We start from the raw sequence: 14,637 nt of genomic DNA on the forward strand, positions 1-14,637 counted from the left end.
TAAGTTACTCTCAAGAAAATAACTGAGGATGCTGAACTTTTGCACCATATATGGAACTGAACCGGACTGAACCTGGACTGAACCAGGACTGAACCAGGACTGAAACCTGGACTGAACCAGGACTGAACCTGGACTGAACCAGGACTGAACCAGGACTGGACTGAACCAGGACTGAACCAGGACTGAACCATGGACTGAACCAGGACTGAACCAGACTAAACCAGGACTGAACCAAGTCTAAACCTGGACTGAACCAGGACTGAACAAGTCTAAACCTGGACTGAACCAGACCTGGACTGAACCAGGACTAAACCAGACTAAACTGGACTGAAACCAGGACTGAACCAAGTCTAAACCTGGACTGAAGGACTGAACAGGACTGAACCAAGTCTAAACCTGGACTGAACCAGGACTAAACCTGGACTGAACCAGGACTGAACCAGGACTAACCAGGACTGAACCAGTCTAAACCTGGACTGAACCAGGACTGAACCAGGACTCTAAACCAGAACTGAAACCAGGACTGAACCAGGACTGAACCAGGACTGAACCAGGACTGAACCAGGACTAACAGGACTGAACCAGGACTAAACCAGGACTGAACCAGGACTGAACCAAGTCTAAACCTGGACTGAACCAGGACTGAACCAGGACTAAACCAGGACTAACCAGGACTGAACCAGGACTAAACCAGGACTGAACCAGTCTAAACCAGGACTAAACCAGGACTGAACCAAGTCTAAACCAGGACTAAACCAGGACTGAACCAGGACAAAACCAGGACTGAACCAGGACTGAACCATGACTAAACCAGGACTGAACCAAGTCTAAACCAGGACTAAACCAGGACTGAACCAGGACAGAACCAGGACTAAACCAGGACTGAACCAGGACTAAACCAGGACTAAACCAGGACTAAACCAGGACTGAACCAGGACAGAACCAGGACTAAACCAGGACTGAACCAGGACTGAACCAGGACTAAACCAGGACTGACCAGAAACCAGGACTGGACTGAACCAGGACTAAACCAGGACTAACCAGGACTAAAACCAGGACTAATCTTGTACTAGAACTTGGAAGAACTTTGCAGACCGGGTTTCCACAAAGTGCGATCGGGGCGCGTCAGCTGCTCTTCTTCTCGTGGAGCGTGGAGTTCTGCGTCGGTCCTTTCGTCCGTGGTCACCTGACGGTTTACACGGGCGCGTCTCCGTCGTTTCACCGCAGTGATATCGCAGTCATTTTAGCGAATTTGTATGAAGAAAAACCCGCCACTTCAGTTCAGGTTAAAAAAGCTTTGTAATGTTACTCACATTTGTACCGAGTAAAATATTACAGTTTTTTTCCTGTAATGCCGAACATTACTGTGTTACAACAAAAAGCAATGCATTACACTAATTTGTTACTTTTATAACACATTACCCCAACACTGAAAATAAAACCAGCTGGGCTTGTCCTAAACTGTCCGTTCAGAGCAAGTATCAGTGACATAAGCAGTTGGCCTGGCTGCACGAAACAGGAAAGATCAAATACTCTTTTATTCAAGTCATTTAGAAACCCCCACAAAAACACCACGTACATGATGGGAAACATTTTTATACAGCGCTTTTCCACTTTCAAAGCTTAAAGTGTTTTACAACAAGGAACCATCACACATTCACACACACCGGGATTCAAACCGTCAACCTTCGGAGCCGTGGACAAACGCTCTATGCACACTAATGCCGCCCCAGTACAGCACAGTGCGACAGTGATGTCGAGATGAATCGTTCCATCCATTTACTCGACTCTTGAGCCGACGCTTCAAGGTGTTTCATTTGCTCCACTGCGACATCAAGTGGCCAAAAAATATATAACAGGCAGAGAGTGAAAATAAAACAATCAACATGATCATCGAGGTTCTGATGGAAAGATTTATACTGAACAAATGAAAGATTCAATATTTGAATGTTTGTGATTTCAACATAAAGTGTGAAGTATTAACCTGGAGTCTGTGTTCATGATGTAAAGGTCGAGTTAAAAGAAAAAGTAGGAACAAATTGGAGATCAGGATGTAATGTAACTGTGCTCGTGTTACTACTTTTGTCTTATGTCACAATAAGGACGGCAAAATAGGGTCATTTTATTCATTTTTATTTAAAAATATCAATTTCTCCACAGTATTTAGACTCAGAAGGTTTCTTTTTTACAGAGAATTTCCCCTGCTTTTGAAAAGAAAACCTTTCACAGTGCACAGACGAAGCAGGTGTGCACAGAAAAGCCACTTGCTGGGTCTATCGTAAAAAAAAGAATCTTAAATAGAATGTACCAAACTCACAATAACCGAAAACCACAAAATGTTTTGGGTGAATCTGTTGCATTTCTTTGGCCTTTATGTTTAGAATCACTTCCTGAAGCGTTCACGTGGTTCGGGCGGTTCACGAGGCTTTGGACGTTACCACATACGTCACGATACAAACCTCGATACGCTTCACCAAAGACTTTCTGGATTAATCGACACACGCTTCCAAACCTGGACACGGACGACACATCACTACAGTGTCATCACTTTCTGTCACTTTATTCTTACAAACTTCTGTAAGTTTCGAGCGGCTCAACATCATTTCTTCTGCACTCTTCAGTACGTTCCATCTCCTGTGTCCAGGTGTGAGCTGCTGCTCCTCTGCCCTGTCCGTCTGCCAGTTCAGTAATATTCACCAAAAACTCTTGTAATAAACCAATCTTAACCTTTCCTGCTGCGTTCTGTTAGGAAGTTCACATGTGGAGTGATGTTGAAGCAGTTTGAATATTTCCAGGTCGGTAGTTGGAATAAAAGTTGTATAATGGAAAAGGACACACCACAGAAACTCTAAACTCACCAGCACAGACTTTATTTTAGAGTTTTACTAAATATGTGAGCTCAGAAGGAAAAAATGATTCAAATGAAGTAATAAAAGATTTTTATTTCAACACACAGTTTTGCCGACACATTAGATGTCAGTGTAGACACACACAGAGCTAATCGAAATTATGGATTCAGGATTTCACTTTTTAAACTGACTTTTCACATGGTCAGTAGTTTTGTTATGGCGCGTTTATTTCTATCACACTGGACTAATCCAGGTTTACTTTCGTGGAACAGCATCTCCACGTGACACTTGATGTTCTTGTACTTGGAAGCTCCAGTCAAATCCATCTTCTGGAAGGTCGTCTTTTCTTTTGTGATGCAGCACCACCAGAACCACCGGCTTCTCTGCTGCAGCGTCTGAAAATAATAATAATAAAAACATCTGTATTCTAAATGTTGTCAGCAAAAGATGTCACATGTTAATACAAATATGTGTTTTACTTTGTGTTCAAGTTTTATACCTGGAATTCTCCTCATGGCGTTCGCCACGTCTGATCCAGCTCGAGAAAGAACCACACAGAAGATGAGGACCACATCACAGTCTGCTGGGCCTGTGCGGATCAACTCCAGATAATGTTTCTTCAACTTGTGAAGGACGTCTGTATCAGCTCCACATGTATCAGATGTAACAATGGGGTAGACTTTAACCGAACGCTTTGACCCACCAAACGATCCTGAAAAGAAAAGTCCTTTATTCCAACAGTTGTCCAACTCTGCGATGCCCATTTCTATTTAATTTCACCCTTTATTGTTTATAAAATCCCTCCGTCGTCCAGGTAGAATCTATGGCAAAAGAGAAATTCAGTTTGTCAACTGGAAAAGAGTTTTTTGATTGAAGAAGATTTTTAGTTTCAGTTCTGACTTGAAGAAGAAGCTTGGATGAGCTGTTCAATCAAAAAACTATTATCCAGTTGACAAAGTGAGTTTCTTTTTTGCCTTTACAGTTTATTGTAACACATTTTCTGGAGATATGTGGGTTATATTCTGCCATCAGGGAGTTTTCCCCTGAATCTGACAAGTAACAAAGTATTTGTACTGTGTTTAAGTCACATTTTTAGGTATCTGTAGTTTTTAATTCCGAGCACTTTGTCTTTTTAACTTTCACTTCTAAACTTGTGGTCCTGCAGCACATCTGTATCTGCCTGTATATTTGTGTCCCACTGGACGTGTGTGACTTCAGAGGATTATGGGAACAGATGAAGAGAGGGAACAGAAGAGGAAGAGGAGAGGAGGCAGAGAGGAGGAGATGGAGGAACTCGGGCAGGTTCCTCCTGTAGATATATTATATTATATTAAAGGTTTGAGGCAGGAGAATAATAGTGTAAAGCAGAAGTATAGTTCTGCGTCTCCTCATCGCGCTCTGCCGCCGTTGTTTTTGATTTATGGATCCACAAAGTAATTCACCTCCACAAGACTTGGATGGGATTTAAAAATGGCATTCGCGTTTACAAAATGAAAGGGGAGAGTGGAGGATCACAAATGTGTGTAGAGCGATTTAGAGACGACCAATCACAGCCCTGATTGTCGGCGTCGGTTTGACGTGTAGTTACAAAATGTCAGAGGTGCACGTCAGGCGACGACACACGACCATAAACTGGGCTTTAGGATATGACACAGGAGATCCTTTTATTTAACCTTCAGTTAAAACGTTAAACAACTTCATTAAAATCAGATTCATTGTAACTAATTCATTATAAATCCCATAATTTATTTTTTACACAGTCCCATCAACATTTTACTCTTTTTACTAAATTTACGATGATGAACTTTTGTCCTTTTTCCAGTTCAGTGGACAGTCTCTCCCCGACAGAACTGAATTCTTCTTTTACTATTTGTCTTTTAAACACTTCAGTAGATTTGGATTTTGACATTTTTCATTTTTTTGTTCCATAAACTCACAACTTTTAACTGAAACACATTTTTCCATTGTTGTTGTTGTTCTAAACCTGTTTTATGAAAACTTCAGTTCCTTTGAAATTGTAACAACTTTTTCACTTTGTGAACTTTACTGGAGATTGATGGGCAAGATTTTCTGATTTACTTTGTACAGTTTTTAAAATATGAAGTTCTACCAAAAGAACCAAAACAAACGGCGACACCGACAGACGAGCAGAGGAGGAGCTGTGCTTTTGTAAACAGGGAAGATGTTTGTGCTTTTCTCTCAACTGGAGGAAACTAAAGTTTTTCTGCTGTTGTCACCAATAAGATTCATGTTTTCTGAACGCTTCAGTGAGTCGTTCACTCTGATGATGTGTACAAGTCAGTTCAGAGTGACACACAGATCAGTCTGGTGTGAGTCTGGTTAAGGAGAAACTGGACCTTCTTGCTGTGAGGCGTGAGTGCTAACCACAGAGCCACAGAGAGTTTATTGGTTGCCTTTGTTTGACTTTGAATTACAGCCAAATCAAAGGAAATTCATTTTACTTGTTTTGTAATCTGCAATTAAGACCAAAAGAAATAAAATCACTCACCAGAAAACAATCCACCGCTGGATGTACCTTCAGTGTGTCCTCTGCTCTCTGCAGTGTCCTTCACTTTCTTCACTTCCTCTACTGGACAAGGTTTAACTTCCTCTACTGGACAAGGTTTAGTCAGTAAAATCTTTGAGCATCAATAAATGAAGTTTGAAATGTTTATACCTTTTTCAGATCTTGACCCAAACTCCTTCACCAGTGCTTCCAGATGATGGATCAGATGTTCCAGGTCTTCAGGGTTTTTCTTGTAGTCTGTTATTAATTGGCTGATGGCTACAGAGAAGAGGCAAAGGAACTTGTCAATGAGTGTTTTTAATTCACACACTGGCCACGAGTCAGTGTGTGAATTAAAATAAGAGCTGTAGGATTCACCTCAGCCAATGCACTAATACATACATCATGAATCTCAGACTTCCAGTCGTCACACAATTCACACTGGGAAGGATTTTCCGAAAAAGTGAGCGTCAAACCTCCATGTTTGTTTTCCCAGTGGGATGTGTCTATTGACAAAGTCGATCTTTTCAAGTCTTTTGAACCATATCACTTTTGTTTCTGGTTCTGATATTGTCATATTTTAGTTTTGGGATTCGGACATTGTAATTCTGTGGTTGTTGGATCCAAACAGCGGAAAACGGCTCGAGAAATGTGTTTGTGAACTTCATAAATGCAAAAGTGAATCAGATGTGTGTGACTCAAACCTCTGTTCAAACTGTTTCTCTTCCCAACAGAATTGAAAAATAGTGAAAGGTGAAGGTGATGGGCAGGATTGATCCACAGGAAGAACCAAAAAGGAAACATTTGTCTGACTAAATCATCCTGAGTTTACAGAGAACATTTTGTATGTGGAGAGACAACAAAGCAAAGTTACAAATTACAAATATGGATTTCATGTTGAGTCCAGTTTTACATTTTAAAAAATGTCTTTTTCGATTGGGCTGCTCTCCTTTTTTCATCTAATCGTTGTACAGATTTGACACCATCAGCATCATAGTTAGTGGAGCGGACAAAGGGGATGCAGTGTCTAAGTCAGCGAGACAACGTCAGGATCAGGTCAAACCAGAAACTTTTCTGTTCATGAGAAAAAAGCAAAAAATGTGAACGTACTTCCAATAAGTTCAGGAGAGCACTGAAGACTGTAGAGCTTCTGTAGGAGGCTCCGGGCCTGTGGTAAAAGAGCAGAAAACATGTCAGAACAAAGTGTTTCTACAGATAAGAGTAGTTAATATGATTAACTGAGATCCAGGAGGTGGACCACGCCCCGACCGCCCTCTCCTCCTCACCAGCAAACCACAACTCACCTCGACCACACCTCTAATTTCCCAGAAGTCTATTTGTAGCAGCCTTTCCCATCATCCCAGTTTGTCTCAAATAACTCAAAATTTATTTAGTATTTTAATAATTGTTGTTTTAACTCTACTTTCTTTATAACTCTCTAATGAAGGAGAAAAACAGAAAGTCAGCAGTAAGGATGCAATGATATTCAGTATAATATCGAATCTTTCGATACTGGTGTCATGATTTGCTACACATATTCAGTCGATATTCACGTGTCCCTCCGTGCTCGCTGTGTTGTCATTTATTTTGGGGATTGGGGTCCAGTTTGCATCAGAGAATCAGCACTGTAGATTTTCTCAGGGTGCATGAGTTTCCAGATATGTGAGGACGATACTGTGTCACACAGTCAGTGTCGCCAAACAAATCATAAACAGCACAAAAGACTTGTGTCTAAGGCACAAACAACACATACAGAACGTTCAGTCCCACCGCGGGAAAATTAACTTGAAGCCACAGACACGTAAATTAAACACTCTGTGCTTCCATCGCTCAACACCTGCTCATTGTTCACACCTGATGTTCACTGAGCTCAAATCGCCTGAAACGCAGAAAAGGCTTCGTGCCGCAGAGTTTTAGGTCCAGACTGACCCCGGGTCCAGACTGACCCCGGGTCCAGACTGACCCCGGGACCAGACTGACCCCGGGTCCAGACTCACCCCGGGTCCAGACTGACCCCGGGACCAGACTCACCCCGGGTCCAGACTCACCCCGGGTCCAGACACCCCGGGTCCAGACTGACCCCGGGTCCAGACTCACCCCGGGTCCAGACTCACCCCGGGTCCAGACTGACCCCGGGTCCAGACTGAGTGTAAATGAGTGTAAACTAGATGTTGTAGAGTTCTGCTTCATGTCACTTTGGGCCTTTTCAAAGTGTGAAATGTCCTCAAATCTGTTATAATTATTGACTGTAGTTTGGATTGACCTGGTTCATGTAACAGTGTTTTATTTTAAACATTATATAAAATCCAAGTCATGTTCAGGGTGAAGTTGTTTAGACTAACCTCGTCTTCATTAGAGTTGTTCAGTTCCATGTCACCAGGGGGAGGTGTTCCACCTTCCATCTTGACAGATGAAGGAAACATACAAGAATCACTACATCTGTTTGTACAGGAGTTTAAAATGTGACAAATTACTAAATTACTATTTATCACAAAGAAGAAATGTTGTCTGCATTTTACTCTTAATGAGAAAAATAGACTGTATAGTACTGTATTCTATGAATAGACCCCAGTAAATTAGATAAATGTTACTCATTTTATGTAAAACTGTAGGTAAAATGGGGTGAGAAAAAAAACTTATAATTGAAATTATATTGAAAATGTAATAATCGTGAGTAACTAACTCACTAATCAGATAAATAACGCTCCTGTCTATTGGAAAACTGAGATAATAAACCCTTTGTGCCTGAATTTGGGATCCTTTTAGAAACAAAAGTGAAAAAATTCAATGCTGTAATTTTGAATAAACAGACAGTTAGAGACCTGTAAATGATGTAAATGACAGAGTTATGTAAATGATGTGGTCCAGGGCTGATCCAGTGTTGTTGACTTACACTTGTTGTGTCAAATTAAACATGCAGTGTCAGTGTTCATGTACGAGTGTGAGAGGAAGAGTGTGAAAAATAGACCTACCTGCTGCTGTGTCTCTGTGACTGCAGCCTGAGGAGAGTGGAGTCTTTATCTGAGAGTTCCTCCCATCAGAGGAGTGATCTGAAGTAACACCCACAGAAATACTGCTTCTGTTCAGCACTGTGTACTGTGTATATGTACAGGTGACACCCCCGTCCTGTGAGCGTCTGAGGAAGGGGGAGGGAGAGGGAGGGTTTCATATAAAATCATCTGCAGAGACTCTTCTGTTCATTCTCTGGACGGACTTCTGCTGGTACATCTGTTTGTTTGTTTGTTTGTCTGTTTGTCTGTTTGTTTGTGGGGGGGAGATTTTAAGTAGAAGTGGCTTTACCTTTTCTTTTTGACTTTCATACTGATGGAACAGCTTTGATTTTTAATCAAATTAAACATTTTTCAATATTTATTTTTTGTTGCCTTCCCATTTTTAAGACAATTATCATTTCAGGTTTTGTCACATCAAATTCGAGATCATGGGAGGAGGTGAAAGTACACGTAAGTTCTGGGCATTATCTGATATTTTTCCAATTTCCAGAAGAAGAATTTTAACAAAACAGTATTTGTTTGCAAGACTGCGAACCCAAACTCTAGGCAAACATGTATTTCTCAAAAGTTCTATTTGCAGATCATTCTTATCTTTAAAATACACATTTGGATTATTGCACAGAGACAAACAGAAACTGATTAGTTTAACTCTGATGCCTGTTCAGTGTTCTCATATTGTTAGAAAGGACACAGTGATCACTGTCACTGTGCCTGCACTGATCTGACTCACACTGTCAATATCTAAACATTAGATTAAACAATGAACAACTGCTACACTGTAAAACCCAATAAGTTACCAGAACTCAAAAAGATAAAAAAAAAAGATGCAATCGTTTGCCTCAATTATTTAAAGTTGATGAATTTATAAGTGACAATCTTTTAGAACTTAAAAGCTTGGATGGTTTACTACTTGTACCTTTTGAAAAGAGCTGAATTCAAAGTGTCTTTTAGCTCAACTCAAATATTTGCAGTTAGAGTTTTCAAAACACTGGAATAATTACATTTTCAGATTTGTATATAGTTCATGACAAACATTATACACACAATCCAGTCCATCCAGCTGTGTCTACACACATTATAGTTAACATATATTACACTATAAACACATGATATTATACATATAGACACATTAAACATAAGATTATCCACACTGTAGGAGGGGGATTTAAACTCAGGTTCCTCACATCATTATTATATAATATGTATAGAGTTTAATAATACGTACATACTTACACATTAAACATTATAGTACACACAGAGTATATCATACACTCGGGTGCATCATTTGCCCAACTTTTTGAAACATTTTTGAAAATCAATCTGTGCCTAGAATAAATTTTTTACACTTTAAACTTTACACAAGTTTAGTGTCTGCAGAAGTCTGAAATCTGAGCTGAAAAATCTGTTTTTCTTTAATAACATCAAAAATAATAAATTTAGCCCAATAGTATCAATGAAAGTTGAATATAAATATGGACATTGTGCATCATTTTATGTCTCTGTCATCAGTAGTTTCTGAGATTTGGCAAAAGTGTCATTTCTTTGGGACGTCAAGGTCCTTGAATAAGCAATTATTATTAAAATAAAAATAATTTATATTATTATTATTCAGCTTAGGACCCAGATGATTTTATTCAATTGAGCAAATATTCCACAGATTCTTTTAATTGTTATTGTCACATTTTAAAATTAGGTACGAGTCTGAATTTCTGGGGCAAATGATGCCCCCCTATTATTAAAATTATTCAAAAAGAGGAACATGTTAAAGCAACTTGACATAATTAAGTTAGTCAGACTATTTCTAAAACTTTGAGTTTACACAACTTAATCTATTTAATTATTTGGAACGTTCAGGTTACGGTGCAAATCCCACACCAGGCCAGACAAACAGATATTATTATTGATTATTTGGTGGCAAAAGGCAAAAGAGGTGCAGGTTTACTAACATGTATGAGCTGTGTGTACATATACATGCATGTATCTCTGTTTTCTCTGCAGTTTTGAACCAGCCCTGGAGAGAGATTAACTGGAGGTGAGCTGATTACATCTGACTTTAACATGTTTTCATTTGCACAGTGTCTCAGACTTTACTCTGTGCATGCTCCTGTTACTCTGCATCAATAGTGTTTGACAGTATAACTCTTCAACAGACAAAAGGACGATCTTCTTAGATTTGTGAAAAGGTTCAAACCAGAAGGAGCCTCTCACCTGCGCGTCCTGCTCTATGGACCAGTGGGTGTGGGAAAATCCTCCTTCATCAACACTGCCATCAGTATTATTACTGGCAGAACATATAGCGGCGCTGGTGTCGAAACTAGCACCTCCGCTACTCAAAGCTTCACCACAACAGTAACTTTATTTTTTTATTTGCATTTTAACAATCAAGATAGTGGGACAGTTCTTAGTTTGTAATTCAAATCTTCTCTTCCTTCCTTCTAGTACAGAACTTACAAAATAAGATCTGAAGGCAAAAAAATCCCAATTGTGTTCAACGACATAATGGGAATAGAAGCTGGAGGAGGTGTTGGAGTTCGGCCGGACGACATCAGACTGGCCATGGAAGGACATGTAATGGACGGCTATACGGTGAGGAGACTGAAGAGATGAGATGTGGACTGATGGAGTGTGACAGCATCTTTCTGAATTACTGATAAAATAGTGAAATAAAATCCCAGGATCACGGAGAGTGGGTTAAAATGAACATTTTAAGATCAAAATAACGAGTCTGACAGCAGAAGTTACAGAGAGAGACACCGGGGTTTTTCAGAGTTCATGGAGATGTTTCTACTTGAACTGTAAGTTGTTAACCCCCATGTTCCAAGACCCCGTTCTGTTATTTTTATCTTTACTTTTTCTTTCTTCCCTTTTTGTTTATATAAAAAAAATAATTAAAGCTCAATATTTTCCTGAGTAAACATGATTCTTATTTGCTTGTAAAGAAAACAGCTTAGTGCTCATTCCTGAGCCCAGTGCACTTTGCCTCACCAGCTGTAAACCTCACCGCACGTCACTGGAAACTCTGTTATGTCCACTTGTATAAAAGTCTAATGCCGGGTTCAGAGCACAGCATCAAACCAGATCCAAACACCTGCCGGTGGACAAATTTGCATTTGAAGGCAGATGTCATTTTTGACACACTGCAAAACTGATTAACTGACTATAAACTGAACAGAAAAACTAATTTCCTTTAGGAAAAAAAAGCATCTATCTAATTTAATCTCAGTTTTAACTCGTTCAAGACGAGCTGTGGAAACACTGGATTAGCCAGATGTGTGTCCCCCCCAGACTCTGCATAAACCTTCTGCCTCTGACAGTGTGGTCTGAACGCAGCATAAAGGAGCTGTTATAAATGTAACTCACCCAGATTTCATTTTACAAATTAAGATAATAAAAACAAACTTTCCCTGTTTTAGTTTGATCAAAAGAATACAATATCACCTGAAGATGGGAAATACAATGGAAATCCCTCTATTGATGACAAAGTCCATGTTCTGGTGTGTATCCTGAACGCAAACATCACAGAGATTAGTCCAGAAGTTCTTGTGAAGATGAGAGAAATCAAAGAAGCGGCCAGAGATCTGGGTAAGATCTACACACATGCTGGGTTCTTACATTAACTTACTTTGACACTGAACATTACTTTGACTAAAAAATACTGAATCCAGTTCAAGACTGATCCTGCCCTTAAATGGCCCACATCTGTGTATGGTGTGTTTTTAAACTCCACACACTTTCACTAGAATCATTTGGACCATTTCAGCCCTGGATTTGTCAGTCTCTGCTGAACTAAGGGTAAAAGGAGCTGTTCACTTGAAAACTTCCACTTCATGACATCACAAGGTGGAACGGAGCATTTTGAGCTTTGGAGATGTAGACAGACGATTCATAAAGAGTTACTCAAACACAGTTTGAAACTTTGGGCAATGTGTATAATTTTTCTTCCTGGTATAATAAAAAAATCAGATTTGTGGAATAATTAAATAAGATAATAACTCATTTGTGCCCATGATCACTTCTAATTTAAATAAACAGTCTGTACAGAATGCAGATCCACTTATTGAGCAGAGCTAAAACCAAGTGAAGTTTAGCTCAGTGATCCAAAACCTGCGCTCTGCTCACAGAACCAAGCATGTGTGCAAACACTGTCCCACCTGAGCTCCCACCTTTATTTTGTTAAATGAATCATCAGACTGTTTCTTTTGGGTAAATAGTTCCTGCTACTTCCTGTTTTGTTTTGTTTTTTCACCGTTTTTCTAATTTCTTGTTCACAAGCAGCCACTTTACTGCTAAAAGTTTAATATTTACCACAGATCAAAACAAGTCAGAATTAGAAAAACATGAAAACCTTTCATACACACTGTAACCTGAACAGGAACCTTAACGTAACATGAACCAAGATCTGAATTTAAACCAGTAACTAATGACCCCACACACCATGACCATGTGCTTTTGTTCTTGTATCAGACATTCCTCAGATGGCCGTTGCCACACACATTGATCAAATCTGTCCTGAGATTGACAAGGATGTCAAGAACGTCTACAAGAGCATTGCTCTTAAGAAAAAGGCAAGTTAAACTTTTATTTTTTATGCACAGGTTTTGGTTTGGACGGTGCAAGTTAATATTCCTGAAACACATGCAACAGTAGTGATAGATTTATACTGTAGTTTTTACAGTTCCCATGATCGTCATTCTCACATTTTACCACAAAAGCCTTGAACAAAGAGTTTTCCCAGTATATTAGTTTAAATTCTATATTCAAGCAGAGGACACATACGCTCCAGCTTTGAGCCACTCTGCAAAACAGGCTCACACAGACACAAGATAAACACAGGTGTGGATGAAGCTGTTATTGATCTGATGCTTATGATGCACAAACTGCAAAACCATAAAAACTCTTAACTAAAAGAGCAGAAGAGAATACGGTCTCATCACAAGCAGCACAAGCAGCCTTCTGCCGACAAATCCAGCGGTAATAAACAATAAAAACACTTTGGCCCTGACACTTGTATTCCACAGAACCAGAGTGTTTCACAGCAGCAGATCCATCAAACTGGACTTTCACACTTCAGTCACTCGTCTTTAGAATCCCCGGGAGGCACACATGCTGCTGGGCCACTGATCACCTCCCGTACACTCTCCTGTTATCCCTCCTCTCTTATTCTGCTTCAAGTCCACAGTGTGTCCGGGACTCACAGCACTAGTTACTGTTGAATGTTTAGCCTGTAATCTCTCCACTCGTCCCCCGGGCATAGAACTATCATAAGATCGTATTTTAAACAATTATTCTTATTATAGAAATGCCCTGGATGCTCTGGGTGACGCTGAGAGTGCGTGGGGCTTATTAGATATAGTCTATGTCTAGGACTAAAGGTCCGTTCAGTCCACGGCATCAAAAAAATGCCCTTAAATTTTTTTTTTACGTTACACACGTTAGGGTGTTTTTTACGTTAGGGTGCACTGTACTGTCCCCATAGGGAGTAAAGACATATGTGCCCTCTGCGTTTGACCCATTCCTCTGCGTTTGACCCGGCTTTAGTTGACTTAAATTAGAAACAAACTGTGTTTTTTACAGATGGAGTACTTTACCTCTAAAGTTGGAATCCCAGTTAACTGCATCTTTCCAGTGAGAAACAACTATGAAGGACCAGACCGTGAAGCTGTGGATGTGTTGTTCCTCACTGCTCTGAAACACATAGTGGAGTTTGGGGACGACCATCTTTTCAACATATATGGATAACCAAGTACTTAAAGTGAAAGTCTATTTTCTTTTGTTATTTTATGTCGATAAGTTGGTATTATTGTACTTTAAGATGATTAACATTGCAGGCTGCTGGATTCTGGATTTTTATTTTGGGTATTTCTTTCAAAAACACTCAACCTCCCACAGAGTTATATAGACCACTGCTCTCCATCGGAGATTATGACATATAATTCTTGAGCGTGGACGTGGTTTATGTCAGGTCTTTGATTGTCTCTGATGCTGTAACAACAAACGTCTTAAAGAAAGTTTGAACTTAAATCTCAATAAATTGTTCATTGACCAATAAGTTTGTCTCTGTCAAGTGGGAAGTGGGATTAAGACGAGTTTTACAACCAGATGGTGCTCCTGGACCCCACATCATGGACCTGACTGGACCTGATTGGACCTGACTGGACCTGACTGGACCTGATTGGACCTGACTGGACCTGACTGGACCTGATTGGACCTGACTGGACCGGGACTTGGACCAGTTTGGTGTGTGTTACGTTGTGTTGTTGGGGCTGGGTGT

The 14,637-nt window shown here is 40.0% G+C and overlaps 2 protein-coding genes across 2 annotated transcripts; one reads left to right on the plus strand and one right to left on the minus strand.

Moving 5' to 3' along the window:
- Positions 1–2,842: 2,842 nt before the first annotated feature.
- Positions 2,843–8,336, minus strand: LOC129407224 (uncharacterized). Its single transcript, XM_055147780.1, has 7 exons — positions 8,328–8,336; positions 7,698–7,794; positions 6,466–6,523; positions 5,527–5,634; positions 5,359–5,460; positions 3,349–3,561; positions 2,843–3,244 (listed from the first exon to the last, which is right to left on the minus strand). The coding sequence occupies exons 2-7, from the start codon at positions 7,776–7,778 to the stop codon at positions 3,105–3,107; spliced, it is 702 nt and encodes a 233-aa protein (XP_055003755.1). The 5' UTR covers positions 7,779–7,794; positions 8,328–8,336; the 3' UTR covers positions 2,843–3,104.
- A 458-nt stretch (positions 8,337–8,794) lies between these two features.
- Positions 8,795–14,433, plus strand: LOC110173241 (interferon-induced protein 44-like). The gene is made up of 7 exons (XM_020939234.2): positions 8,795–8,816; positions 10,365–10,398; positions 10,517–10,715; positions 10,806–10,952; positions 11,780–11,948; positions 12,831–12,931; positions 13,941–14,433. Exons 1-7 carry the CDS (start codon positions 8,795–8,797, stop codon positions 14,103–14,105), a joined length of 837 nt encoding a protein of 278 aa, XP_020794893.2. The 3' UTR covers positions 14,106–14,433.
- Positions 14,434–14,637: the final 204 nt, after the last annotated feature.

This window comes from Boleophthalmus pectinirostris, unplaced genomic scaffold, assembly GCF_026225935.1.
Source record: "Boleophthalmus pectinirostris isolate CB_2022bp ecotype Guang Dong unplaced genomic scaffold, ASM2622593v1 HiC_scaffold_9, whole genome shotgun sequence".
NCBI classification, from domain to species: Eukaryota; Metazoa; Chordata; class Actinopteri; order Gobiiformes; family Gobiidae; genus Boleophthalmus; species Boleophthalmus pectinirostris.

Excerpts from the sequence above, each read along its gene's own strand:
- LOC129407224 (XM_055147780.1), bottom strand. The coding sequence starts at position 7,778 with ATGTTTCCTTCATCTGTCAAGATGGAAGGTGGAACACCTCCCCCTGGT. Across the intron at positions 5,635-6,465 it reads CTCTCCTGAACTTATTGGAA|CCATCAGCCAATTAATAACA; the intron begins GTACGTTCACAT and ends TCTTCTCTGTAG. Across the intron at positions 3,562-5,358 it reads CAGCGGTGGATTGTTTTCTG|GATCGTTTGGTGGGTCAAAG; the intron begins GTGAGTGATTTT and ends TTTTCTTTTCAG.
- LOC110173241 (XM_020939234.2), top strand. The coding sequence starts at position 8,795 with ATGGGAGGAGGTGAAAGTACAC. Across the intron at positions 10,399-10,516 it reads TGGAGAGAGATTAACTGGAG|ACAAAAGGACGATCTTCTTA; the intron begins GTGAGCTGATTA and ends ACTCTTCAACAG. Across the intron at positions 10,953-11,779 it reads ATGTAATGGACGGCTATACG|TTTGATCAAAAGAATACAAT; the intron begins GTGAGGAGACTG and ends TCCCTGTTTTAG.